At 32.1% G+C, this 21,887-nt stretch overlaps 1 protein-coding gene across 2 annotated transcripts; it reads left to right on the top strand.

Annotated features, from left to right (window-relative positions):
* The first annotated feature begins 373 nt into the window (after positions 1-373).
* On the top strand, positions 374-20,320 carry LOC126836247 (protocadherin-like wing polarity protein stan). 2 transcript variants are annotated; one of them, XM_050569486.1, is made up of 40 exons: positions 374-1,189; positions 2,293-2,380; positions 2,453-2,747; positions 2,839-3,122; positions 3,208-3,436; positions 3,513-3,829; positions 3,898-4,064; positions 4,150-4,657; positions 4,732-4,858; positions 4,987-5,175; positions 5,235-5,513; positions 5,572-5,766; positions 5,822-5,993; positions 6,051-6,479; positions 6,541-6,881; positions 6,946-7,698; positions 7,834-7,940; positions 8,013-8,183; positions 8,255-8,409; positions 8,497-8,663; positions 8,727-8,996; positions 9,732-9,900; positions 9,966-10,091; positions 10,177-10,322; positions 10,385-10,568; positions 10,893-11,092; positions 11,177-11,386; positions 12,084-12,270; positions 12,340-12,479; positions 12,563-12,920; positions 12,993-13,143; positions 13,227-13,368; positions 13,445-13,660; positions 13,774-14,141; positions 14,216-14,623; positions 14,768-15,123; positions 15,202-15,435; positions 15,588-15,858; positions 17,232-17,244; positions 18,197-18,584. In XM_050569486.1, exons 1-40 carry the CDS (start codon positions 832-834, stop codon positions 18,302-18,304), a joined length of 9,588 nt encoding a protein of 3,195 aa, XP_050425443.1. In that variant the 5' UTR covers positions 374-831; the 3' UTR covers positions 18,305-18,584. The 2 variants fall into 2 exon arrangements, with proteins under 2 accessions (XP_050425443.1, XP_050425444.1); XM_050569487.1 differs by lacking the exons at positions 17,232-17,244; positions 18,197-18,584 and adding an exon at positions 18,599-20,320.
* The last annotated feature ends 1,567 nt before the right edge of the window (positions 20,321-21,887 follow it).

Genomic DNA, 21,887 nt, shown 5'->3' with positions numbered 1-21,887 from the left:
TTGGATAAAAAAAATAAGAAACTACCCGTGTCTGGCGGCAATAATATTATGGTTTCATTATCATTTACTGAAACCACCGCCGCGCCGCATCTGTTTAGTCGTTATCCCCATTATTTTTTTTTTATTTACGGAATATTAATAATTTACTTTATATTGTGCACCCGGTATGAGGGCGGAACGTACGGCGCACACCATAATAACATCTATGTAAATGCGCGGAGTCAATTAAAAAATTCCGTGTATCGTTGTTTTGCGAACCACTGGCCCGCCGTCGATTGATTACTGGTTACAGCGGACGGTACGTGGGCGAGAGGGTAGCGGTGGGATGCGGCGGCCGTAGTAGTCACAACTAATGTGCGTTCTCGGTCATTGGCGCGTACATGGCAGCGTCCCGGCAGTTTGGTTTCTTCGTCCGGTGAGACAGGTGAAGGGGTTATTACTTATTTCGTGTACCTATTCCATTGTAGTACTTGCTACTCGCGACCGTTCGGCATTTAAAAACACAATGGCGTCAAAACAATAGTGTTTTTATTTTATTTATTTATTTACATTACAAAAGTGCGCGCTATCCGATTGACAAGTGTTTGTTTATAATATTACAACAGTAACTGTGCCGAAGTAGAGCGTCGTGCTCGGACGAACTGGATTAAATTGTATACAAACGAGGTGCGATTATCTGTGACAAATATATAATGTTATAATGATGATGCATTCAAAATCTCACGACTCCAACGACCGTAGGCCCATGGATCGTTCAGTTATAATTATTATGAGGTCGTCCCCGGGTTAATATTTTCTGACTATCCAAGTGTTGTTGGGTCACACATCACTATGTTAGTGCTCTATGTCACCGCTCTGTTCTTGTCATTGGCGCGTTCAGTGCTACCGTATTTGCTGGTGGTCACCGATACAGATTCACCGGGATTAGTGTTGTTTGACGGTGGCACTCCGTTCTATGGACGACCGCCAAGGCGATACTCATTGAATGCAGAAAAAAATGCCGATTTTGTATCAAATTTGTTGCGTGTTGATCACTATACGGGATCAGTTATACTAGAAAGGCCGCTAGAATGTGATGGATTCAAGTACCCGGACGTGTTCACATTATATGTGGATTCTACGTCTAACGATACGTTGGAATACATGTCTGTTCCCTTGAGAATAGTCATTAAAGGATGCGAAAACAATAGTAAGTGTTTAATTTTTTATACACTAGAGCTCCTTAATGTGTTAATGTGTTTTAATACATTTAAAAAGAACAAATATATACCAATGTATTCTTTGCTATTATTCCATGTTTAAATTTAAAACAGATTTTATAGTTTAAACAGTAAAAAAAAAAAGAAAAAAAGCATTTTTTCTAATATTTAGACGTTTTTATCATTTAAATAAAATTAAATAAGATATAGGTATATAAATAGTTGGATCAATTTAAATGATTACTTTGCTAATCAAATTAAAAAACAGTTATAACTGTTAAATGGTTAAAACTGATGAGTTTTCTAAAAAAAAGTAAAATATCCTTTAAGAGGATGCCACTCCATCCATTTTTTAAGAAGTAAAGTAAAGGCAATTTTTAAAAAATTCTTTATGTAGAGTTTTAACAATAGTGTGTAGTTATTAATATTTAATACAGTAATGTGATAATTTATTGATTGCCATTTTTTTTTGTCAGACTATCACAGTCATTTCTATAAAAGAAAAATTATTTACGAGATTTCGACTAAATGAAAATTCAGATCCTATTTGCAAAACTGTAATAACCTGAAAATTGCCTTTTTCGCACTTTAATAAAGTGTGACTCACGCTAGTCACACAACTATATTATGAGACTGGGATAATTTTTTACCCCGCTCACGTGCTAAGGAATAAAAAATTAAAAAATTACAAAAGTTACTTATTACTTATTACAGATTTATCCTGTAATATAATTTTACACACAATTTTTTATTTGGTATCATGTGAATTTCTTAATTTGAATAACAAATTATTATATATTTTGTTTTGCTGTTCACTAGGTATTTTTGTAATTGGTCAGAAACATTTTTAGTTTATTCATTTTAAATTAAATTATGCAACATACTTTTGGTTAAAGTTCTATAAAAGTTTAGGAAAAATGTTTTTTAATTTAAATACATTTTTTTTGTAATTTTACAATACCTATTCATTGTTTAAAAATAGTTACCTATATAGTAATTTTGAATTTTGTTTTTTCAGGTACTGATAAAAACTATTCTAATGTTTTGAATGATTACCTAGTTGTTATTTATGAATATTTATTTTGTTTTTCAGAAGTTGATAATGAATTGGATTCTCGTGTTGAACTAGCAAAAAAACTTTCAAGTAAAACACTCGTTTCAGTTGTTTTATCAACAGTAAAGTAAGTAGGATAATATAAAATAGTTTGTTGTCTAACTAATAGAAATCTAAAAAGTATTGTTCTCTCTCATAGTCTGAAATCTGGTACCGGCGTGTCTACTGGTGAATTAGATCAAAAATGTTGGCGTAAAAGTGAGTTTGTAGCTCCGCTTGGTTCTTCTGTTATACCACAAAGCATCTTTAACGAATGCAACGTGCGGTATATTGATGTCAGTGATACTAGATTTAATGTGGAATCAAAAAACGGTGATTTGGTTGTGTCTGAAAACTTTTGCTCAACACTTGACCCAATGTCGATTATTGTTATGATTTCTTACAATTGTGATATAAACAGTGAAATTGTGTCTCCTTCTGAACACTACATAAAGGTAATTTTATCAAAAAACTCAGTAATGTCAAAATAAAAATTTTTTATCAGTTATAAGAACATAGTACATATTTAATGTTTATAATTTTTAGATGATACTTTGGCATAAACGTAGCCTAACAGAGATTGGTCGAGTGCGAAGGGATGTTGAAATGGCCGATAGTGGACTTCAATTTGAAAGAAGTCTTTATGTTGCTAGTGTAGGAGAAGAACTCCCATCTGGAACAGTCGTTTGTAGTGTGCACGCGAGGAGTATGCCACCTAATAATAATCAGATAGAATACCAAATGAGTCCGATTATAGATACTAGATCACATGCAATGTTTACCATTGATCCTAATTCAGGTTTAGTCTCTACATTGGTGTCATTAGACAGGTATGTCATATAATATTTGATTACTATGTAGTGAATACGTACAGATGTATTGCCATTTAATTAATAATGCGATTCTATTTTGCAGAGAATTTATGGATGTTCATTATTTACGAGTAATTGCCATAGATACTTCATCCCATCCATCTACAGCAACTACTACCCTTCAAGTAAATGTAGTTGATGCAAATGATCATTCTCCCATTTTTGAATCGGCATCTGGCATGTATGAAGCTTCAGTAAGGGAATCTGTTTCAATCGGCACAGTTATTATTACTATCAGAGCTACGGACCTTGATATTGGACTAAATTCTCAGGTACATACCAATATATTTAACTCTAAATACACAGAACATTTTTTAATTTATTTCTAAAAAAAAATTATCTGTTTAGATTGAATATTCCATTGAAAGCATATCGGGTGGTGGCTTAAATGCTAGCGCTGAAGAAACTTTTGGAATAGATCTCCGTAGTGGCGTCGTTAGTGTTAGACGCAATTTAGATCGAGAAGTTTGTGAAGTATACACTGTTATGATAAAAGCAAGTGATCAAGCAACACCACCATCACCGCGGAAGTCTGCTATCGCGACACTAGTCGTGAGGGTTTTGGACGACAATGACAATTACCCACAGTTCTCTGAAAGAGCATATACAGTTAACATTCCTGAAGATTTAAGTCCTAATCAAAGGCCAGTGATTGCTACTATAAAGTATGTTTTAAGAGGAGTTTTGAGCAAAATCAATTATAAATCACTTAATTTATGTTTTGTGATTTTAGAGCTACTGACACTGATCAGGGTTTAAATGCTGTTGTGAGGTATGCCATAATTGGAGGAAATACACAAGGTCAGTTTTCAATTGACAGTCAAAACGGAGAAGTTTCATTAGTGAAATTGTTAGATTATGAAGTCATGAGAAGCTATAGGCTTATGATAAGAGCTCAAGGTAATTTTATTTTTTAATAAGACGTAGGTAAATAATATTTGCTAACTTCTTTCTTTTTTATTATATATTTTTTGACTATGTTTAGATGGTGGAAACCCAAGTCGTTCAAATACTACCCAGTTGTTGGTGAACGTTAAAGATGTTAACGATAATCCTCCTAGGTTTTATACGTCACTTTTCCAAGAATCTGTTTTGGAAAATGTAGCTGTAGGGTATAGTATAGTGAGAGTTCAGGCATATGATGCGGATGAGGGTGAAAACGCTGCATTAAAGTATCGTATATCACCGAAAGATTTTGATGGGGCATCTGCAGAAAACTTGCCAATAGCTGTGGATGAAAAAAGTGGCTGGGTGTACACCACTAGTTTATTAGATCGTGAAACTAACTCAAAGTATCAGTTTCAAGTAGTAGCTGAAGACGGAGGTGATCCACCCAAAACGGCCACTGCTAGTGTTGTGGTGACTATTCAAGACGTCAATGACAATGAACCAATATTTAATCCAAAACAATATGAAGTTATAATTAGTGAAGATTCACCACCAGGAACACCTCTTACAACAGTCGTAGCAACAGATCCTGATGAAAATCCAAGGTATAATTTTATTTATTTGCAAAATAACTATATTTTGTGTTTAATTTAAAATTTACATATCTCCTTTTTTTTAGATTGCATTATGAAATATCCAGTGGAAATTCAAGAGGAAGATTTGCCATTGCAACTCATAGTGGCAAAGGTTTGGTGACAGTAGCTCAACCGCTGGACTATAAACAGGAAAAACGTTTTATATTATCTGTAAGTCCTTTATTTTATTTAAAAATTTAAATAGTTGTAAACAGAGATAGGCATTATTTAATTAATACATTTTTAAAAATTATTCATAATTCATTATTTTAATCCTTTTTGCACATGGTTGTATTCAGGTTACTGCAACCGATGCAGGAGGTTTATACGACACTGCTACCATATATGTGAATATCACTGACGCTAACAACTTTGCTCCAATTTTCGACAATGCACCATATACTGCTAGTGTATATGAAGACGCTCCAGTCGGTACAACCGTTCTTGTTGTGTCGGCTACTGATGGTGATGTTGGTCAAAATGCTTTGGTAAGTTAAATAAGTTTCATATTGTAAACATGTTTAATTTTAATGATGATTTTTTATAGATAAGTTATTCGCTCGCAAGTGGTTATGGTGATGCATCAGAATTTACTATAAATGCTCAGAGTGGTGCAATTGTTACCACCAAACCTTTGGACCGTGAAGTCCAAAGTGGGTTTTTACTCACTGTTACGGCTCGTGACGGAGGCAACCCTCCACTTTCTGACACCACAGATGTCGAAATCTCAATTACTGACATTAATGATAACGCACCTCAGTTTTTCAATGCATCATATTACGGATCAGTGTCTGAAGACGCTCTTACTGGAACAAGTGTTCTCCAAGTAAAAAAAAATGTATATTGTTAGTTCTCTATTTAGTTTAAATTTGTTGAAATTTTAGGTGAGCGCTTCAGATGCAGACTCCGGTCTAAATGGGAGAATTAAGTATGCCTTAGATGATGGTGTAGAAGCATTCGTTATAGATCCAACTTCAGGCATACTAAGAACAGCTGCTTCATTAGATAGGGAAAGCATTCCTCAATATAACATTCATGTTTTTGCCATTGACAAAGGTTCACCTTCTTTATCTACAGCTGTAAGTAAAATACATTTTTTTTAAAGGACCAAACTAAAAATAAAAATAAATTTAGGTTCCTGTGACAATACGTATTGAAGACGTAAACGATTCACCGCCAATTTTCGAATCTGATAAATTAGTTATGTATATTGCTGAAAACTCTCCTATTGGATCAACTGTTGGTGAACTTTATGCTAAAGATCCTGATGAAGGACCCAATGCATCCGTTCAATATTCAATTATTGGTAATTATTTTTTCGACATTGTACTGAATATATATTAATAGCAATACTGTTGTTTAGGTGGCGAAGATGCAAGTAGTTTTTCTCTTTTAAGAAGACCTGGCCTCGATAAAGCTGAATTATTAACGTCTGTTGAACTTGATTATGAATCAAACAAAAAAAAGTTTGAACTAGTTGTTAGAGCTTCATCTCCTCCATTGCATTCTGATGCACCATTGACGGTTTACTTGACTGATGTGAACGATAATGCACCTAGGCTTTCAGATTTTCAAGTTATTTTCAATAATTTCAAAAATTATTTTCCTACTGGTCCTTTTGGTCAAGTTCCTGCTTTTGATGCTGACGTGTCAGACAAACTTGTATATCAAATAATATCCGGAAACAACGCTAATTTAGTGCAATTAAACGAATCCAACGGGATGCTCACATTATCACCACAATTGAATACTAACGTTCCTAAAATTGCTTCTATGGAAATATCTGTTACCGGTAATTGATTATGATTTTATTTTTCAGATTGTTCGTTACTAATTTTCACTTGTTATTTTAGATGGAGTAAACGAAATAAAAGCTACCATGACCCTAATAGTGCGTTTAGTTACTGAAGAAATGCTTTTTAATTCAGTTACTGTCCGATTAGCCGACATGACTAAAGAAGCCTTTTTATCGCCGTTACTAGAATTTTTTGCGTCTGGTTTAGCAGCAATTATTCCTTGCCCTAGAGACAATATTTACATATTCAGCATACAAGATGACACCGATATCGACGGACGAGTGTTAAATGTTAGTTTTTCAGCTAAACAGCCAGACGGGGTTTTCTATTCTCCACAGTATTTGCAAGAACGTGTATATTTAAATCGAGGAATACTCACTCGACTATCAACTGTGCAGGTAATCGAGCTTAAAATTTTACTTATTTGTATGATATTAGTACTATAAAAAAATTGTATTTTAGATATTGCCTTTTGAAGACAACTTGTGCGTAAGAGAACCGTGTTTAAACTTTGAACTTTGTTTGACCGTTTTGAAATTTGGAAACGCTTCAGCATTCATCAATAGTGACACTGTGTTATTCCGACCTATTTATCCAGTCACCACATTTGCATGCCAATGCCCGCACGGCTTTACAGGCAGTCAAAAGTATTATTTATGCGACACAGAAGTAGATTTATGTTATTCAAATCCTTGCAAAAACGGAGGGAAATGTCATAGCAAGGAAAGTGGTTATACTTGCATTTGTCCAACTCGTTTCACTGGAGAAAATTGTGAAATAAGTCTCAACCACGATCAATGTAGACCTGGTATTTGCCAATCTGGTGCCACTTGTACACCATTAAAAATTGGAGGTTTTTCATGCGATAACAATTGTTCTCCAGCCGGTACATTTGAATATTATGATGAAATCTGCAGGCTTCGATCTCGAGGATTCCCCAAGTCTTCGTTTTTGACTTTTCCTTCTTTGAAGCAAAGATACCGTTTACATATATCTTTGAAGTTTGCAACATTAGAAGAATCCGGTATACTGCTGTACAACGGGCGCTACAACGAACGTCATGATTTCATAGCATTAGAACTTGTTGAAGGAGGTCGCGGTGTACAATTTTCCTTCTCTTTAGGTTCTGAAATAACCTATGTAACTGCATACCCTCCTAAGGGTGTTGCTAATGATGGGCTTTGGCATACTGTTACAATTTCTTACATCAACAGGGTAAGTAAAATTAGGCAGCAAAGTTACCATCATCAGCGCATATAATAGTAGTCTGTTGTATCGGCTATGCCTCGACCCTACTATGCTATGCCTTTTTATTTTTTTTTATTAAATAAATCTTTATTTAAATTACAGAGTGCGACTATAAGTTTGGATGACTGTGATGTTCCTCTGACTGTGAAGTATGGTACATTGCTTGGATATACTTGTGCAAATGTTTCTACTCAAGTTTTAGAAAAAAGGTAATATCTACAGGTTTTATCTGGAATGTCAATTGGGAAAATTCTCTGTCTATAAATTGTACTATTATTTAGATGTGAAATATTGACCGAGAGCTGTCATCGGTTTATGGATCTTACGGGACCTCTTCAAATTGGCGGTCTGCCCATACTACCGGATTCCACTAGTTTTCAGGTTAAAAATAAAGATTTCATTGGATGCATATCTGATGTGTACATAGATTACAAACTTCTTGACCTAAACAGGTTAGTGAAAATAAATTGGTAATGTTTTATTTGGTTACAGTATTAAAATATGTATACTTCTTAAATTTTAGTTTCGTGGCTGATAACGGTACTGTCCTTGGTTGTGCAGAACGTAAATCGTTGTGTGTGGAGAAGCCTTGTAAAAATGGTGGAAGCTGCACAGATCACTGGGGAACATACAAATGTGACTGCCCTGAACCATGGGGAGGAAAAGACTGTAGTCAATGTAAGTTAATTTTATTATATTAATAAAACTATTAAAATAAACATTGTGTAACCGTCGGATAGAGTAATATGTTATCTCGTCTTGCAGCACTTAGAGCTCTTTGGCAGTTTTCTGGTGATGGCATTGTAGCTTTTAACCCATTATTACGTACTATTCAGTTTCCTTGGTACACGTCATTGTCGTTGAAAACTAAAAAAGCAAATTCTCCAGTAATTTCTATAAATATTGGACAAAACACTACAGCTCGAGTTTATGTAAGTTAAAAGTATTAAAAAGTAATAATTTATTTAATAATTGGGTATTTAAAAAAAATTTAGTTGGAAAGTGGATATATTGTCTATATTGTTGATGGCCAAAGAGCAGTGTTCAGCAGTGTTCCAATAAATGATGGAAACTGGCATAATCTAGAAATTGTGTGGCAAAATACAGGCGGGGTCAAGTTTGTGCTTGATTATGGTTTACGATCTGTGGTCAAAACACTAAACGCTAAACTTCAAGGACAATTTGTTGGAAAGATTCAGCTAGGAAATTTCAATGAAGACTTAACTGACGTTGATGAAAATACAGGATTTAATGGTTGTATAAAAGTAAGAATCTTATTTTAACATTTTACTGTATGCTCTATAGTAGGGTGAATTGTTATTCTGTTGTGTTTAAAAGAAATTTCATTGACCTTATAAAATAGGTTTGAAATTAATAATAAATTATTATTAACGCCACCAAAAATTTTTAGTCTTTTTTATGTTAACATGTGACCCAGTCACATACTTTTACCTGAATAGAGAGGCATCAAATTAAGGGTGTATTGAAATTAATGTTGACTGTCTCACTACATGATATTATATTCATAAACGAGAGTTAAAAATAGGTTCTATGCATTTTTTTTTAAAATAAAATAATGATGTAAACAAAATAAAATTTATCACAATGTTTAAAACGACATTCTATTATAAATTAATTCTATTTTAAAATTAATTTTAAAAATTTCAAAAATTATTTTTAAATTTTTCCAAAAAAATATTTAAATATTTATAATGTTGAGTAACATTATTTTGTTAGAAGATTTTGCTATAAATATTGTAGAATAACTTATTGATTTTTCATCATATTTTATGACTAAAGCTAATTATTTTAGATAAGTGACTGGCGGCACATCATGTGTTAACATAAAAATTAGACCTAAAACTTGTCCATATTGAACTTGGGTGAAATAACGAACGAGGGATTATATTGTTAAACTTCAACTAAACCTAAAATAATAAACAACCCTAGTTTGCAGTGTAAGTAAACATTGGATATTTATTTTGAAAACTCTTTATTAGGATGTGCGAATTGGACATAGCGGGGGAGCTACAGTTTTAGAAATTCCCGAAATGATGGTACGTGTCAGGGAAGATTGTGAACAAGAAAATCCGTGTACTTCCAACCGATGTCCATTGCACAGTGAATGCATACCGTCATGGCATAACTATACTTGCAAATGTCACACTGGTAAAATAGAAATGTTGTGCATTTTTTTTTTTATAGAAAATTTAATAATTTAAATTCGGTGTTAGGTTTTGTTGGAACAACATGTGTAGGCGTATGTGATACCAACCCTTGTGAAAATAATGCTTTGTGTGTGGAAGATCAAAAAAGTTTACGAGGATACAGTTGCCAGTGCAATTCATCTGTATTTACAGGTTTGTATTCATTGTAGAAATGTATTTTTGACTTGCAAAATGTTTGCTGGTAATAGAGGCTATTTTTTATTTATTATATTTTTAGGTGAGTATTGTGAAAACGAGCTCCAGGAATCGTGTCCAATAAGCTGGTGGGGACATCATCGAGGAGTTTGTGGACCGTGTAACTGTATGGTGGACAATGGTTATAATCCGCATTGTAACAAAACTACTGGTCAATGTTATTGCAAGGTAATAACAATCTGGCTAATCATGTTAAATTTACTAATTGATGATTTTAATTATATTTTAAGGACAACCATTACACACCTCACAATTCTGACAAATGCTTAGAGTGTGGCTGTTATAATGTTGGTTCTTTTGATCGATCTTGTGATTTGGTTTCTGGGCAGTGCAAGTGTCGTCCAGGTGTGATTGGACGGAAGTGCGATAAATGTCCAAACTCTTATGCTGAAGTCACATTAAACGGCTGTGAAGGTATAGAAAATAATTTGATTGCATATTAGTAGTATGATATTACAATTTTTAAATAACACAATAATAGTATGTACATTACTTTTTAGTTATAAAAAAATTCATTGTTCGGAGTTAATGCCTAATTGACTTCAGTAATGTTCCAAAGCAAATGTTGTAGGTTTGTTATTTGTTTTGGTGCAAATAAAATATTAAAATATAATGAATAACTTAAGGAACAAATATATTTTATTTCTTCTGGAATGAATACTTAAGACAAATATACATTAATTCCGTTATTAATTTTAGATCACTGGAAGAAATATTACACTTATTTTTGTTTTTTAGTGATTTATGACGGTTGTCCAAAAAGTATTGCTGGTAACATTTGGTGGCCAAGAGCAAAATGGGGTGAATTATTCACTGAAAATTGCCCACCCGGTTCAACAGGAAAAGCTACAAGGCTGTGTCAAAGTCTAATGAACGGATGGCAAAATCCTGATGTTTTCAATTGTACTTCAAACTCATTTATTGAACTTCAACGACTTGTGAGCATAGCATCATTTAGTATTATTAATTTGTCAGTATGCTTTTAACTTTTAGTTTTAATACTTGAACCATTTAACTTTTAGCTGAATGAATTGGAATCAAAATCAATGAAAGTTACCACCTTTGTCGCAGTTAGCAGTGCTAATAGTCTTTACAAGGCAGTTAACAATACTCGTGAATTACATGGTTCTGATGTGCTTATCGGTCAAAAATTAGTACGACATTTATTATCCCATGAAGGCTCGTTGTCGGGTTTAAACTTGACACATAGTCAAGATAAGGATTATATATTTGTATGTATTTTATGTAGTAAAGAAATGAATACCCTTAATCTTAAAATAATACACTATGCATTTACGTATTTCGGCAAAAAATTTTGTCATCTTCAGAGCTAACGATAGAATGAGACTAATCAGGGGCGAACACCTCCTTATACATATATATAGAGTCATCATACCAGAAATAATGACTCATCGTTAATAGTTAGTTTTATACATATTAATGAAATGTTTTGTTATAGACTCAAGTCCCAGTTTAAAAAATTGATCCTATTTTTAAACATTTCTATAGCCTCCCTATTATTAGGTTCTTTTTGAGTTAATTAATTACATTTTTTAGTAATTTTACTGATTTAATGCTATGAGTAGTGTCTAATAAATCTTCTGCAACAGGAGATTTGTGTACTTCTTGTTTTTTAATGTTCCTTATGTGTTGTTTAAACTTTTTTTTTTTTATTTGAAGAATATTTACAATCTATACTTGCTTCGAGCATAATAAGCAAATAGTAACAATATATATGATATGATATAACAAAAGGAGGGAGGTCATCTAGTGATAGAACCCAACAATAATTCTTTAAACCTAACCCCAATATTTCGTTTTGTCTGTCTGACCTACATTAGCATTTATCACACTCTTCACATTGTATTTTATAATAACTTTATGTTTGTATAATGTTTTAAATTAATATTCCATTTTTGATTTATCTAGAACTTGGTAATGGCCGCAAGTCGCCTACTAGACTTAAGTGAAATTGACCATTGGCAGCACATAAATATCTTAACGTCTGAGGGACCGTTTGGTTTGATGGATATGATTAATAACTATATGGCAACTTTATCAACTACTCAACATGATACTTATACGGATCCATTTGAAGTGGTCACTCCTAACATTGGTAAATATTTGTTTAGACTTCCAATTTTATTATTTATATTATTGATCAATTTGTTTTTTTTTTTTGCAGTTGTTGGGTTAGATGTAGTTTCAGCAGAAAGTTTGTTTGGGTTTGAACCTGAACACGAACATCCCGATCTATCGACTTCTTCTGTAACTCAAGAAAAAGTGAGCTTGCCAGATTCATCTATTCTTCAACCTGCCATACAAGTAAATACCTAATAATTGTTCAAGTATAATATGTCATAAATGTTGTAACTGTAAACTGATAAAATTCTTTTTATTTTATTTAGGTTTTAAGTTTAAAACCAGGGTCAGAAATTTTAGGCTTAAAAAACTTGGGTAGTCCGGTCGTTGTTTTGCCCAAGTATAATAACTATCTTATGGATTCCTCAAAATTTGACAAACACACACAGGTCATGGTACCTATTGATTTATTGGGAATTGAACCAGTAAAATATGGAACTACTACGACCAGGGGGCAACTGTCGAAAAATGCTGCGGTAATTGGTTATGTGCAGTATCGTACTCTTGGTGCTTTATTGCCAATGCGCCATGATGATACAGTTTTAAAACGATATTCTGTAGACCTCCAAGTCGGTTCACCCGTTGTATCATTTGTTGCTACTTTGAATCGTAACAACCCAAAGAGTAAGTTAGAATATTTAGTTAAGATATTATTGATAGTAAGTTTTTATATTATTTTAATGTTTATATAAATAGGAACGCTGAGACAAGTAAATGGTAAAGAAATATCTGAGCTATCCAACATAGTACCATTGGATTCACCTGTTCGTATAAGAATTTGGCTTAACAAACATCCTATCACTATAAGGTCTAATCCACAATGTGTCCGTTGGTCTACTTCACGAGTGTAAGTAGTTTAAACTTGTTCCATATCTCAAGTATAGTTAATAGCTAGGTTAATATGTGCAATATGTTTATTAAAAACTATAGAGCTGACGGAGAATGGACTCGAGCTGGCTGTCATACAGAGCTGCCGGAAGACGACTGGTGGGAAATGGATTCAATTCTCATTAACTGTACTTGTAATCAGCTATCAACCTACGCTGTTCTTACAGATGTTGTTGACGAACACGTATGCTATTTTTTTATTTTGTATTATGTTAAAAATGATAATACAATTGCACTGACACTACTATTTTAATTTACAGTACATAATTGAATATTCCAACTTGGAACTATTTTCAATATTTATTTCATTTGGTTTAGCAATTATTGCTCTTCTTGTTACTTGCGTGTTGTTGGTCGCTGTACGTGCCGGGACCAATACGAGCTCAATATATACTCACTTCGCATTATGTCTGCTACTTACCCAATGTGTTTATTTAGCAGCTACTCAAACAAGAGGAACTCTGTATACCTTTGAGGTATTTTATTATTTCAATGGTTGAAAAAAATCTCAGTGATTTCTAACTTTGTTTTACATTTAAGTAAAAACTTAATAATAATTAACGATTATTTAAGAATTCATTTTTTTTAGATATGGTGTAAATTTTGTGCCATTACCTTGCACTACTTATGGTTGGCAACAATCGGTTGGTCGTTAGTTGCTGCGCTTCATTTATATCGCATGTTGACTGAACTTCGCGACGTCAACCATGGCCAGATGGGATTTTATCACAGTATTGGATACGTCCTACCTGCTATCATTGTCAGTTTGTCCGTGGGGGTGCGCATCAATCAATATGGAAATTATTATTTCTGTTGGTTGTCAGTCTACGAATCTGTTATTTGGAGTTTGATCGGCCCTACTTGCCTTGCTATTGCCATTACTGTTATTGTTTTATTACTTTGTATTCGAGCCGCATTCACCCTCAAAGATCATGTTCTCGGCTATGGAAATTTAAGGTAAATTTTTTTATATACTTATTAACTTGTATACTTGTATATACTTTTCTTACTTATAATTATCAATCTTTCAGGAGTGTTTTGGTTGTGCAAGTAATTTGTGTGCCGATACTAGTTGGTGTTTGGCTGCTAGAAGTCGTAGTGGCATCTGAACGTGACACCCGTCTCATATATACGTTATGTGCTGCTGTTTGTGGCCAAGGTTGGCTCATATTAATTGGTTTGTGTTATTCTAACGCCAAGCTCAAGTGTGGAGTCCATAGTTGTGCTCTGCGACTTATTGGCAAAGAAGTTCAAGAAAAAAACGAACCAGACTCTGGTATTGGAGCTGTGTCGCCTCCTACTTTTAGATCGTCCTTGTCTTATCGTAACACTGGTGGAGGAGGAGCTGCAGGTACTGATGCTCCAAGAAGACCCATGGGCATATCTATGTCGAGTACAACTTCTCGGTCTACTACAAAAACCAGTAGTAGTCCATACAGGTAATATCAATTTCACATTTTTAAAGTAAAGATAGTTTATAAATAAATGCTAAATAAAAACCTATCGTAAAATTAATACCTTTTCAGCTTCCCTAAATAAATAAACTATTGTATAATAAACTCAATTTATTATGTTATTAACAGAAGTGATACTCATTTGAGGAATACATCAACGACAACTAGTAATTACGATCATTCTACATCAGACTTGCCATCTAGTTACCATAGAACGCATCATACATCAGATTCAGATTCCGAAGGGTCGGGTGAAGGAAGAAGTTTAGACCTAGCTTCATCGCATAGTAGTGACGAGGACGACTCGTCTCGTCACCGAGGTCGTAGAAGCAATGTTTCTTCCACAAGACCTTCATCATTCCTACCAAACATAAATGAAGATCCTGGTTTACCACCATCTCTTAATGTAATCACAAATTCACAGTTGTTCCCTAATTTAAAGCCATTATATGCTCCGCGGTGGACAAACCAACCATACCCAACAGGTACTAAAAGTTCATGAAATACGATTAAGAAAATAACTATACATTTATTTATTTTTCTTTGACTATTGTTATTTGTAGTTCAAGAAGAAGACCTCAATGAAGGACAACATCGTTGGACAGGATCAACGATATCCGACCCAGATAATTCTATTATCAACAATAGAATGTCTCTCGAACCTCCATTGTTGAGTGGTGAACATTTTACTTTTCACCATAAAAGCTCAACGTTTAATTCTTTAAATAAAACTGGATCAGATTGTGATGTTGACGAGAAAGTTAGTCTTGGAGAAAAATATTTATTCCCTTATACAGGTATACAACAGTTTTTTTTATTTGAAAAAGTTCAAAATATTAAAAATCCATTAATTTTGAATTTGTACAATAAGTAAACTAACATAATTATTATTTTTGTCATTTACAATATTTTACTATTTTGTCACATCAATGAAATATTTATTTTATAGCTGAAGAAGATCATTGCCATTCGGCATATCGAGACATGTACGGGGAGAGTCGTAGGGGTAGTGATTTGTACGGCATATCCATGCCGCCATCTATGCCAAGTCGAGGAAGTGAAAACAGTTCATTGCATAGCGTTGACAATAGGTTTGTAACAGCTCGAGCGTATAGTCAGCCTGTTTCACCATCCACACACGCTTCCACTTCTACACTAAATTTGCACTCTAGACATGGTTACACCAATGAGTATGGCATACAGGAAATACTGGAGTCCGAGTAAGTCATTATCAAGAATGATTTGTTATCGTCATGGTATTAATTATTTTTGGTTGAAGTCTTTTAGTGGGTATTTGATAATTAAGGTGTTGTATAAAAATATCATATTTCACTATATTAAGGTGATGGCTTCACTACAAAATTATAATTGGATAAATGCGTACTAAACACCTCAATATTAATTTTAATCATCGCATCAGTTCTTTACTGGCTTTACGTGTCAAGTCCCAACATTTTAAAAGTTTTAATTATTTGTAACTGTAAGTGGCGTGGTTTAGTTATACAACCAACCACTACTTGTGATAAGTTACATTGACCATTGCTTACTTCCAAACAAGATTCTTTACAACTAAATTGAGACTTTTTAAAACACAGTATCTAAAAATATTGGTTTTAAAATGGAAAAAACATCTTTTTTTTAACCTAAATATTACAAATTAAAACTTAATATTACCGAGAATCTCAAAACTGAAAATTCGTTTGAATTCTATTATGATAAATGCTAATCAAAAAGTCTGGTATTCGGAACAAGAATTATGTTTTTAATCAAGATGAATGGCTTTTATGCAATCAAATAATAGTTGACATCATCAATTATAACTTAAATGAGGTGTATTTTATTTAAGAGCATCTAGTACCTACTTTTATAGTAGGAACTATCTAAAGTATTTTTGTGTTAAGTCGTGTTTAAGGACGTGTATTACATTAAAAGAGAGTATTAAGTGTAATTGAAGCCTTTCTAAATAAATAAAAAAGAAAAAAATAAGTATTTAGTATAAATTAAATCGTTTTGTTGAAGATATCAGTATTAAATCATAAGGCTTAACTGTGTAAGTTGAAATAAATTTATCATTGCATCATACATATTTTCGAGTATTTTTAAGTTTCGACACTATTTCTTATTTCATGTGAAATATTCCGACTCTATTTTGTGGTGCACCTAATCCTATTATGATGTACTAATTCATAATGTTGTTTGAAATCATTTTCGTATACCTCCTTCCCCAAAATCATCAAAAGTGGACTTTACATAATAGTCTTGTTATAAAAACTAAAGAATAGAGTATGCCAATTGTTTCAACAGAGTTGTTCACAAACTGGAGTATCGACTCGTATTTAAAACTAAGCTTTTGTATGAATACGTGTTTGATTTTACAGATATGGCATATCAGTATAGAACATAAAGAAAGCTTTATTCTAACCAATAATTATTGTTTTATTATTATTATTTATATTATCTATTTCTATGCTGGTTTACTAACATCTAATAATTTAATTAATTATTAATTTATGATCCTATTGTTCTATCATGATGTATAATGGTTATTTTATCTTCTTTTGCATCGCTGCGCTATGGTGTTTGGATTTAACAGTGAAGAAGACGAGGTAAGTGCTCAAGTATATTTTTAATTCTGTCAAAAGTAGCGAAAAAACGTAAGTTACGACTAGAAAAAAAGTAAAATGGTATGGCTAATTCTTATAGTTCCAGTTAATTAAGAAGAGGGGTTATATTTGAGATTAAAAAATTGTATTTCATGTGAAACGTTAGTTTGAACTAAATGTAAAACATTTTATATAATTTATAATTAGTAAAAAAAAAAAATACATATCATCTGGACAAGTGCTGTTATATTTTTATCTTGATACATATTTTTCATTAACTATATCCATACAACCAATAAAAGTATCAGTATCCTACAAGTAGGACTTGTCTGAATAGAAGTTGTTTTCGATTTAATTTGCGTTTGGAGTTATAATTATGGAATGGATGCAGAATTGGCAATAACCCGGGTTTTTTTACAAAGTCCGACACGGTGGTTATTCGGAGTTTGTAATGTGCATAGCCCAATAAAACTCATATTTTTAGTTAATAATAAGTATTTTCTGGGTTTTAAAAAAATAAAAACTCACTGGGTCTTTTTGCTAAATCTGAATGGGTTAGTGGTATTTTTTTTACTCCGAAGACAACCGTCCGAACCTAATCCACCCAAAGGATTTTATGGGTCTTTTCTTTTTGAAACAACAAAATATCCAGCTCTAGCCTATAGCCTTAAGTTTTTAAGTTTGACTTTGTTAACTTGTAAATAGTAAACTGAGCCTCAAGGTCGATTAACTTTTAATTAGAATTTTCCGAAATGGCAATGATATGTCGTTAAATATAAAAGGATTTATTATAAAAATTAACATCCAATCTTTAAAAAAAGAAATTGTCAACTTAAGTGTCCGCGAACCATTTTGGAATTTGACATTGTAGTTTAATGATAGTTCGATTATAGCTTTGTTTTAATGACCTCATACGTAATTGTGTGTGTTTAATATCTATGATTTTATTTTATAGGTCGGTTTGTACACGTTTTTAAGTGGAAACCGTTTAACAGACATTCGATTATTATTTTTGATTTCGAGAAACGTCGCATGTAGATTAAATATAAAAATTGTTAATTAAACTTTAAAAAAATTAATTTTCTAAATTATTGTCTAATGTCAAGGAAGGTCGTCTAGCAGACTTAAATAATCTCTTGATTTATACTTAAATACATTGTCATTTATGTCGTTCATAATTATAATTAACTACATTATCGTTTAAGAATTCCATGTGATAAATATAAACAAATATAATTATATTACATTATATTACATATTTATGTACTTTATTTCATCAGAATAAGTATATATTATTATTAAAATACATATTATCTGGTAGTTGTTGCTAATGATGCAAATTTATTTTTGTCTACAGGAAGGATTCGAGTGAAACTCCAGTTTGAAGTTGTGGCCTGAACCAGTACAAATAATTTGATTACCCTTTTTGTATTCCATTTCTTTTCTTTATATGTTCGTCTTTCAAATGCATGTATATTAATCCTTGGCTTGGCATTGACCCCCTCCCCTCTCTCTTTCTCTCAATCTAAATCTCAGTTGAATGTATGAGTATTTTTTTACTTTATGTAAGTTAAGTGACGTTTAATTTTTACGTAAAACCAATGGTCTCAGAACTTTGTACTTAATTTGTGTTTATAGTATTTTTTTACGTGTATTGTATGTAACCTTTTTTATTTAAGCTTTATATTTTAAGATACCTAAATGCACTGCAAACCTATTGTAAGGGTTTTAAGAGATTTTAAGTGGCCAAAGTCCAAACAGTTTAAAAATACTTGGTTTTAGTTACGTGCATATAAAATGACGTAATTAATATCGGTACTCTTCAAAAAAATCATAAAAATTATTTTTAAATTAATTTATTTAGTTTTTTATGCATCCAAAACACCAGCCCCTTCCAAAAAAAATGTTGGTTTAGTGATCACAAGTGTTTATATAATCTTTTTCACTGTGTAACATCACTTTGGATCACAAACTAAAATACATATGTTTTTCGATGAATGATGAATCCGAATCTGGTGTCAGTTTTGTCTAGCAGGTCTATTTTTTACTTTTTTGATACAAATAATCATAGTTATTTACAAATTTTGAAGCGATTTAAAAAACAAACTGACTTGTGAAAACCATTTTTTTTTTTAAATGTTCGTTATACAGTGGTTATTATTATTTCAGTTGCCTATTACTATTTTATAATGTTTTTCCTCGGAGAATTCTTAGTACCTTATTTATTTCACAAAGAATTTTAACTTATTGATTAAATGTTTTTATTTTCTCTTTAAGTTAAATTTAAGCACATCTCTCCGAAACCCTGATTTTGTGTTTGCTCCTTGGGAAACCAATCAGCTACGCTTTCACTGCCATAATCCGTGTGTGCTTTTTTGCGTTTATGATACGATTACGCGTTAAACATATAACACTGTATATTATAATTCTTACATATTATTATTGTGTATATAAAATTCATTAAAATTATTCTCTCACACGACACATATCTCTCATAGCATTATGAAATATCATTGATACGCTTTACACTATTCTACTCATCTCGTTTATTTTGTGGTCCTAACAATTTATTATAATTTAGTGCCATACTATAATATTATGTTGTATCCCAGTTGGTCCAAACGTTTGTGATACTTAGGCCTAAGTACTTTTACGATTTATATTTTAAATGGAAATTAAAAGAAAACCCGTAGGTTACCGCGGTACCTATCTGATGTCGTTTACATTATAATATACATAAGTAGAGTTTTTACAAATGTATTTTTTAGTGTCTAAACAATGGCATTTACCGTTATTAAAAATGCAAGAAAAAAATCTGACTTCGACGTGCCCCGTGTTTAACGATATACTTATGGGTAATAAAAAATATAAAAAGTTAGTCGAGGTAATTAAGGAATGAAATCACGAGTATAGATAAATACAGTTTTTACATTTCTTAAAAAAATTGTATTTACATTTTTCTTATCATTAATTTCAATATTTGCTCACCTAATCCTATCGACCTCGACGTCTTATTATTTTTAGACAAAAATATATTATATTTTTGAAAAAATTATTTATTTGTACATGTTTAATTTTTAGTTAATTGTACATAAACATATAATATACATATATTATTATAAATATGGCATTTATTTTGTGTTGTATCATGCGTGTGTATTTTTTTTAAATATATTTTTATGTGAAAACACGTTCCGTTTATCATTTACATTTAACTCTTAATAACAAAAAATTACGTACACCATAGTATAATATTATAGCGAAATAAATTACACATACCAAAAAAAAAACTTTTTACAACCTATCTGATTTATAAATATTTCAAACAACGACTTAAGGTTTATCTATTTTTACGGTTAATTACTTATTAGTTAAGTTTCCTCTTATAAGTGTCTATTTTTATTAAAGCGATGTCGCTAACTATAAATTATTGAAAAGTGTTTCGGGTATTTCTTGATTTATTTCATTCTACTTATAAAACATGCTACCAGTGTTTGTGGAACAGAATGAGCGAAAGGTTGAAGGTGGTTCAAATGACAACTTGTTAGTGAATATATTGACAATACAAATTTGCTAATAGACTGAACTACATTCGTATGCGGATGCGTACAATCTATATTGTGCTGAGCAGCATAATATTTATTGTGGTAAGGCGTTTTTAAAAAGAAAGAAGTTATACATATATATAAGAAATAATGTATATGCAATAAATTAAAATTATTATTTTTCATGATCAAGATATATTTTATATTATTAACAGTAATTATAGTTAGTGCACATAGCGATAAAACATTTTATTTTTGTAGAAATATTCAATATAAACAATACATTTCAAATACATGAATTCAAAAGATTAATTACAAAATATATTCATAATCGAAAAGTAATCATAACCACAATTAAAAAAAGTATTTAACTGAAAATATACATGTAAGTACAGCATTATTAAACGTTGATAATAAAACAAAAGTATCGTGTAAAAAAATGTTGTTCTCAATAGTTTTATTAGGATAAATAGCAAAATTTTAAGTAGTTATCAAAACAAAAAGGTAAACAGACATTGTTGAATAAGATCTAAGGACCTTTCACCTTGATAGTGGAAGTATAATTGAAGGAATTAGTTCAGAACAGGGATGGTTAGAGATTGCTTGATATTGTGTTGGTGACAAAGACTGAAATAGTAATGCAAATAAAAGAATAATATTACCAAAACAAAACAAATACGGCGGTGCATGTATACATTTTTTTTTTAATGCTGATTACGAATCTGCAAAAAAAATTGCCGGACGTACAAAAATCGTCGCAATCGACCAACGCGGGTGCCTAGCGGTAGACGTCTACCTGCGCGGCCGACGGGTCTACTTTCCCCGGCCCGTCGTGATCCTTTTTTATTTTTTTTTGCCGTAATACCTTTGTCTGATAACTATAAATTATATACATAAAATCGAAAAATTAAGTGTAGCTGTGCACCGACGGGCGCCCGCGTACGTCGATATCGGCGATGTTCGAGTGATAACTCCCAAACTAAGTTCGTCCGGCTAAAAATTCTTGCAGATTCGGAATCGGCATTAAAAGTACTATCGAAAAAAAAGGCTGCCCGGTAATGTAGATTTGTTCCAAGACCAAAAAGCTATACAAAATTTCGT

The sequence above is a fragment of the Adelges cooleyi genome, unplaced genomic scaffold (assembly GCF_023614345.1).
Source record: "Adelges cooleyi isolate 19-005CV unplaced genomic scaffold, UGA_ACOO_1.1 ACOO_flye_CR_arks_rails_tigmint_CR_PRNA_23, whole genome shotgun sequence".
Classification (NCBI taxonomy): domain Eukaryota; kingdom Metazoa; phylum Arthropoda; class Insecta; order Hemiptera; family Adelgidae; genus Adelges; species Adelges cooleyi.
The sequence above is the reverse complement of the archived record's forward strand: the minus strand, read 5'-3'. Positions and strand labels throughout refer to the sequence as shown.

Bases quoted from the DNA above. Each gene is read 5' to 3' on its own strand.
- LOC126836247 (XM_050569486.1), top strand. From the start codon at position 832: ATGTTAGTGCTCTATGTCACCGCTCTGTTCTTGTCATTGGCGCGTTCA. The intron at 2,748-2,838 runs GTAATTTTATCA...TATAATTTTTAG, and splicing joins CTTCTGAACACTACATAAAG to ATGATACTTTGGCATAAACG. The intron at 4,859-4,986 runs GTAAGTCCTTTA...GGTTGTATTCAG, and splicing joins AAAAACGTTTTATATTATCT to GTTACTGCAACCGATGCAGG.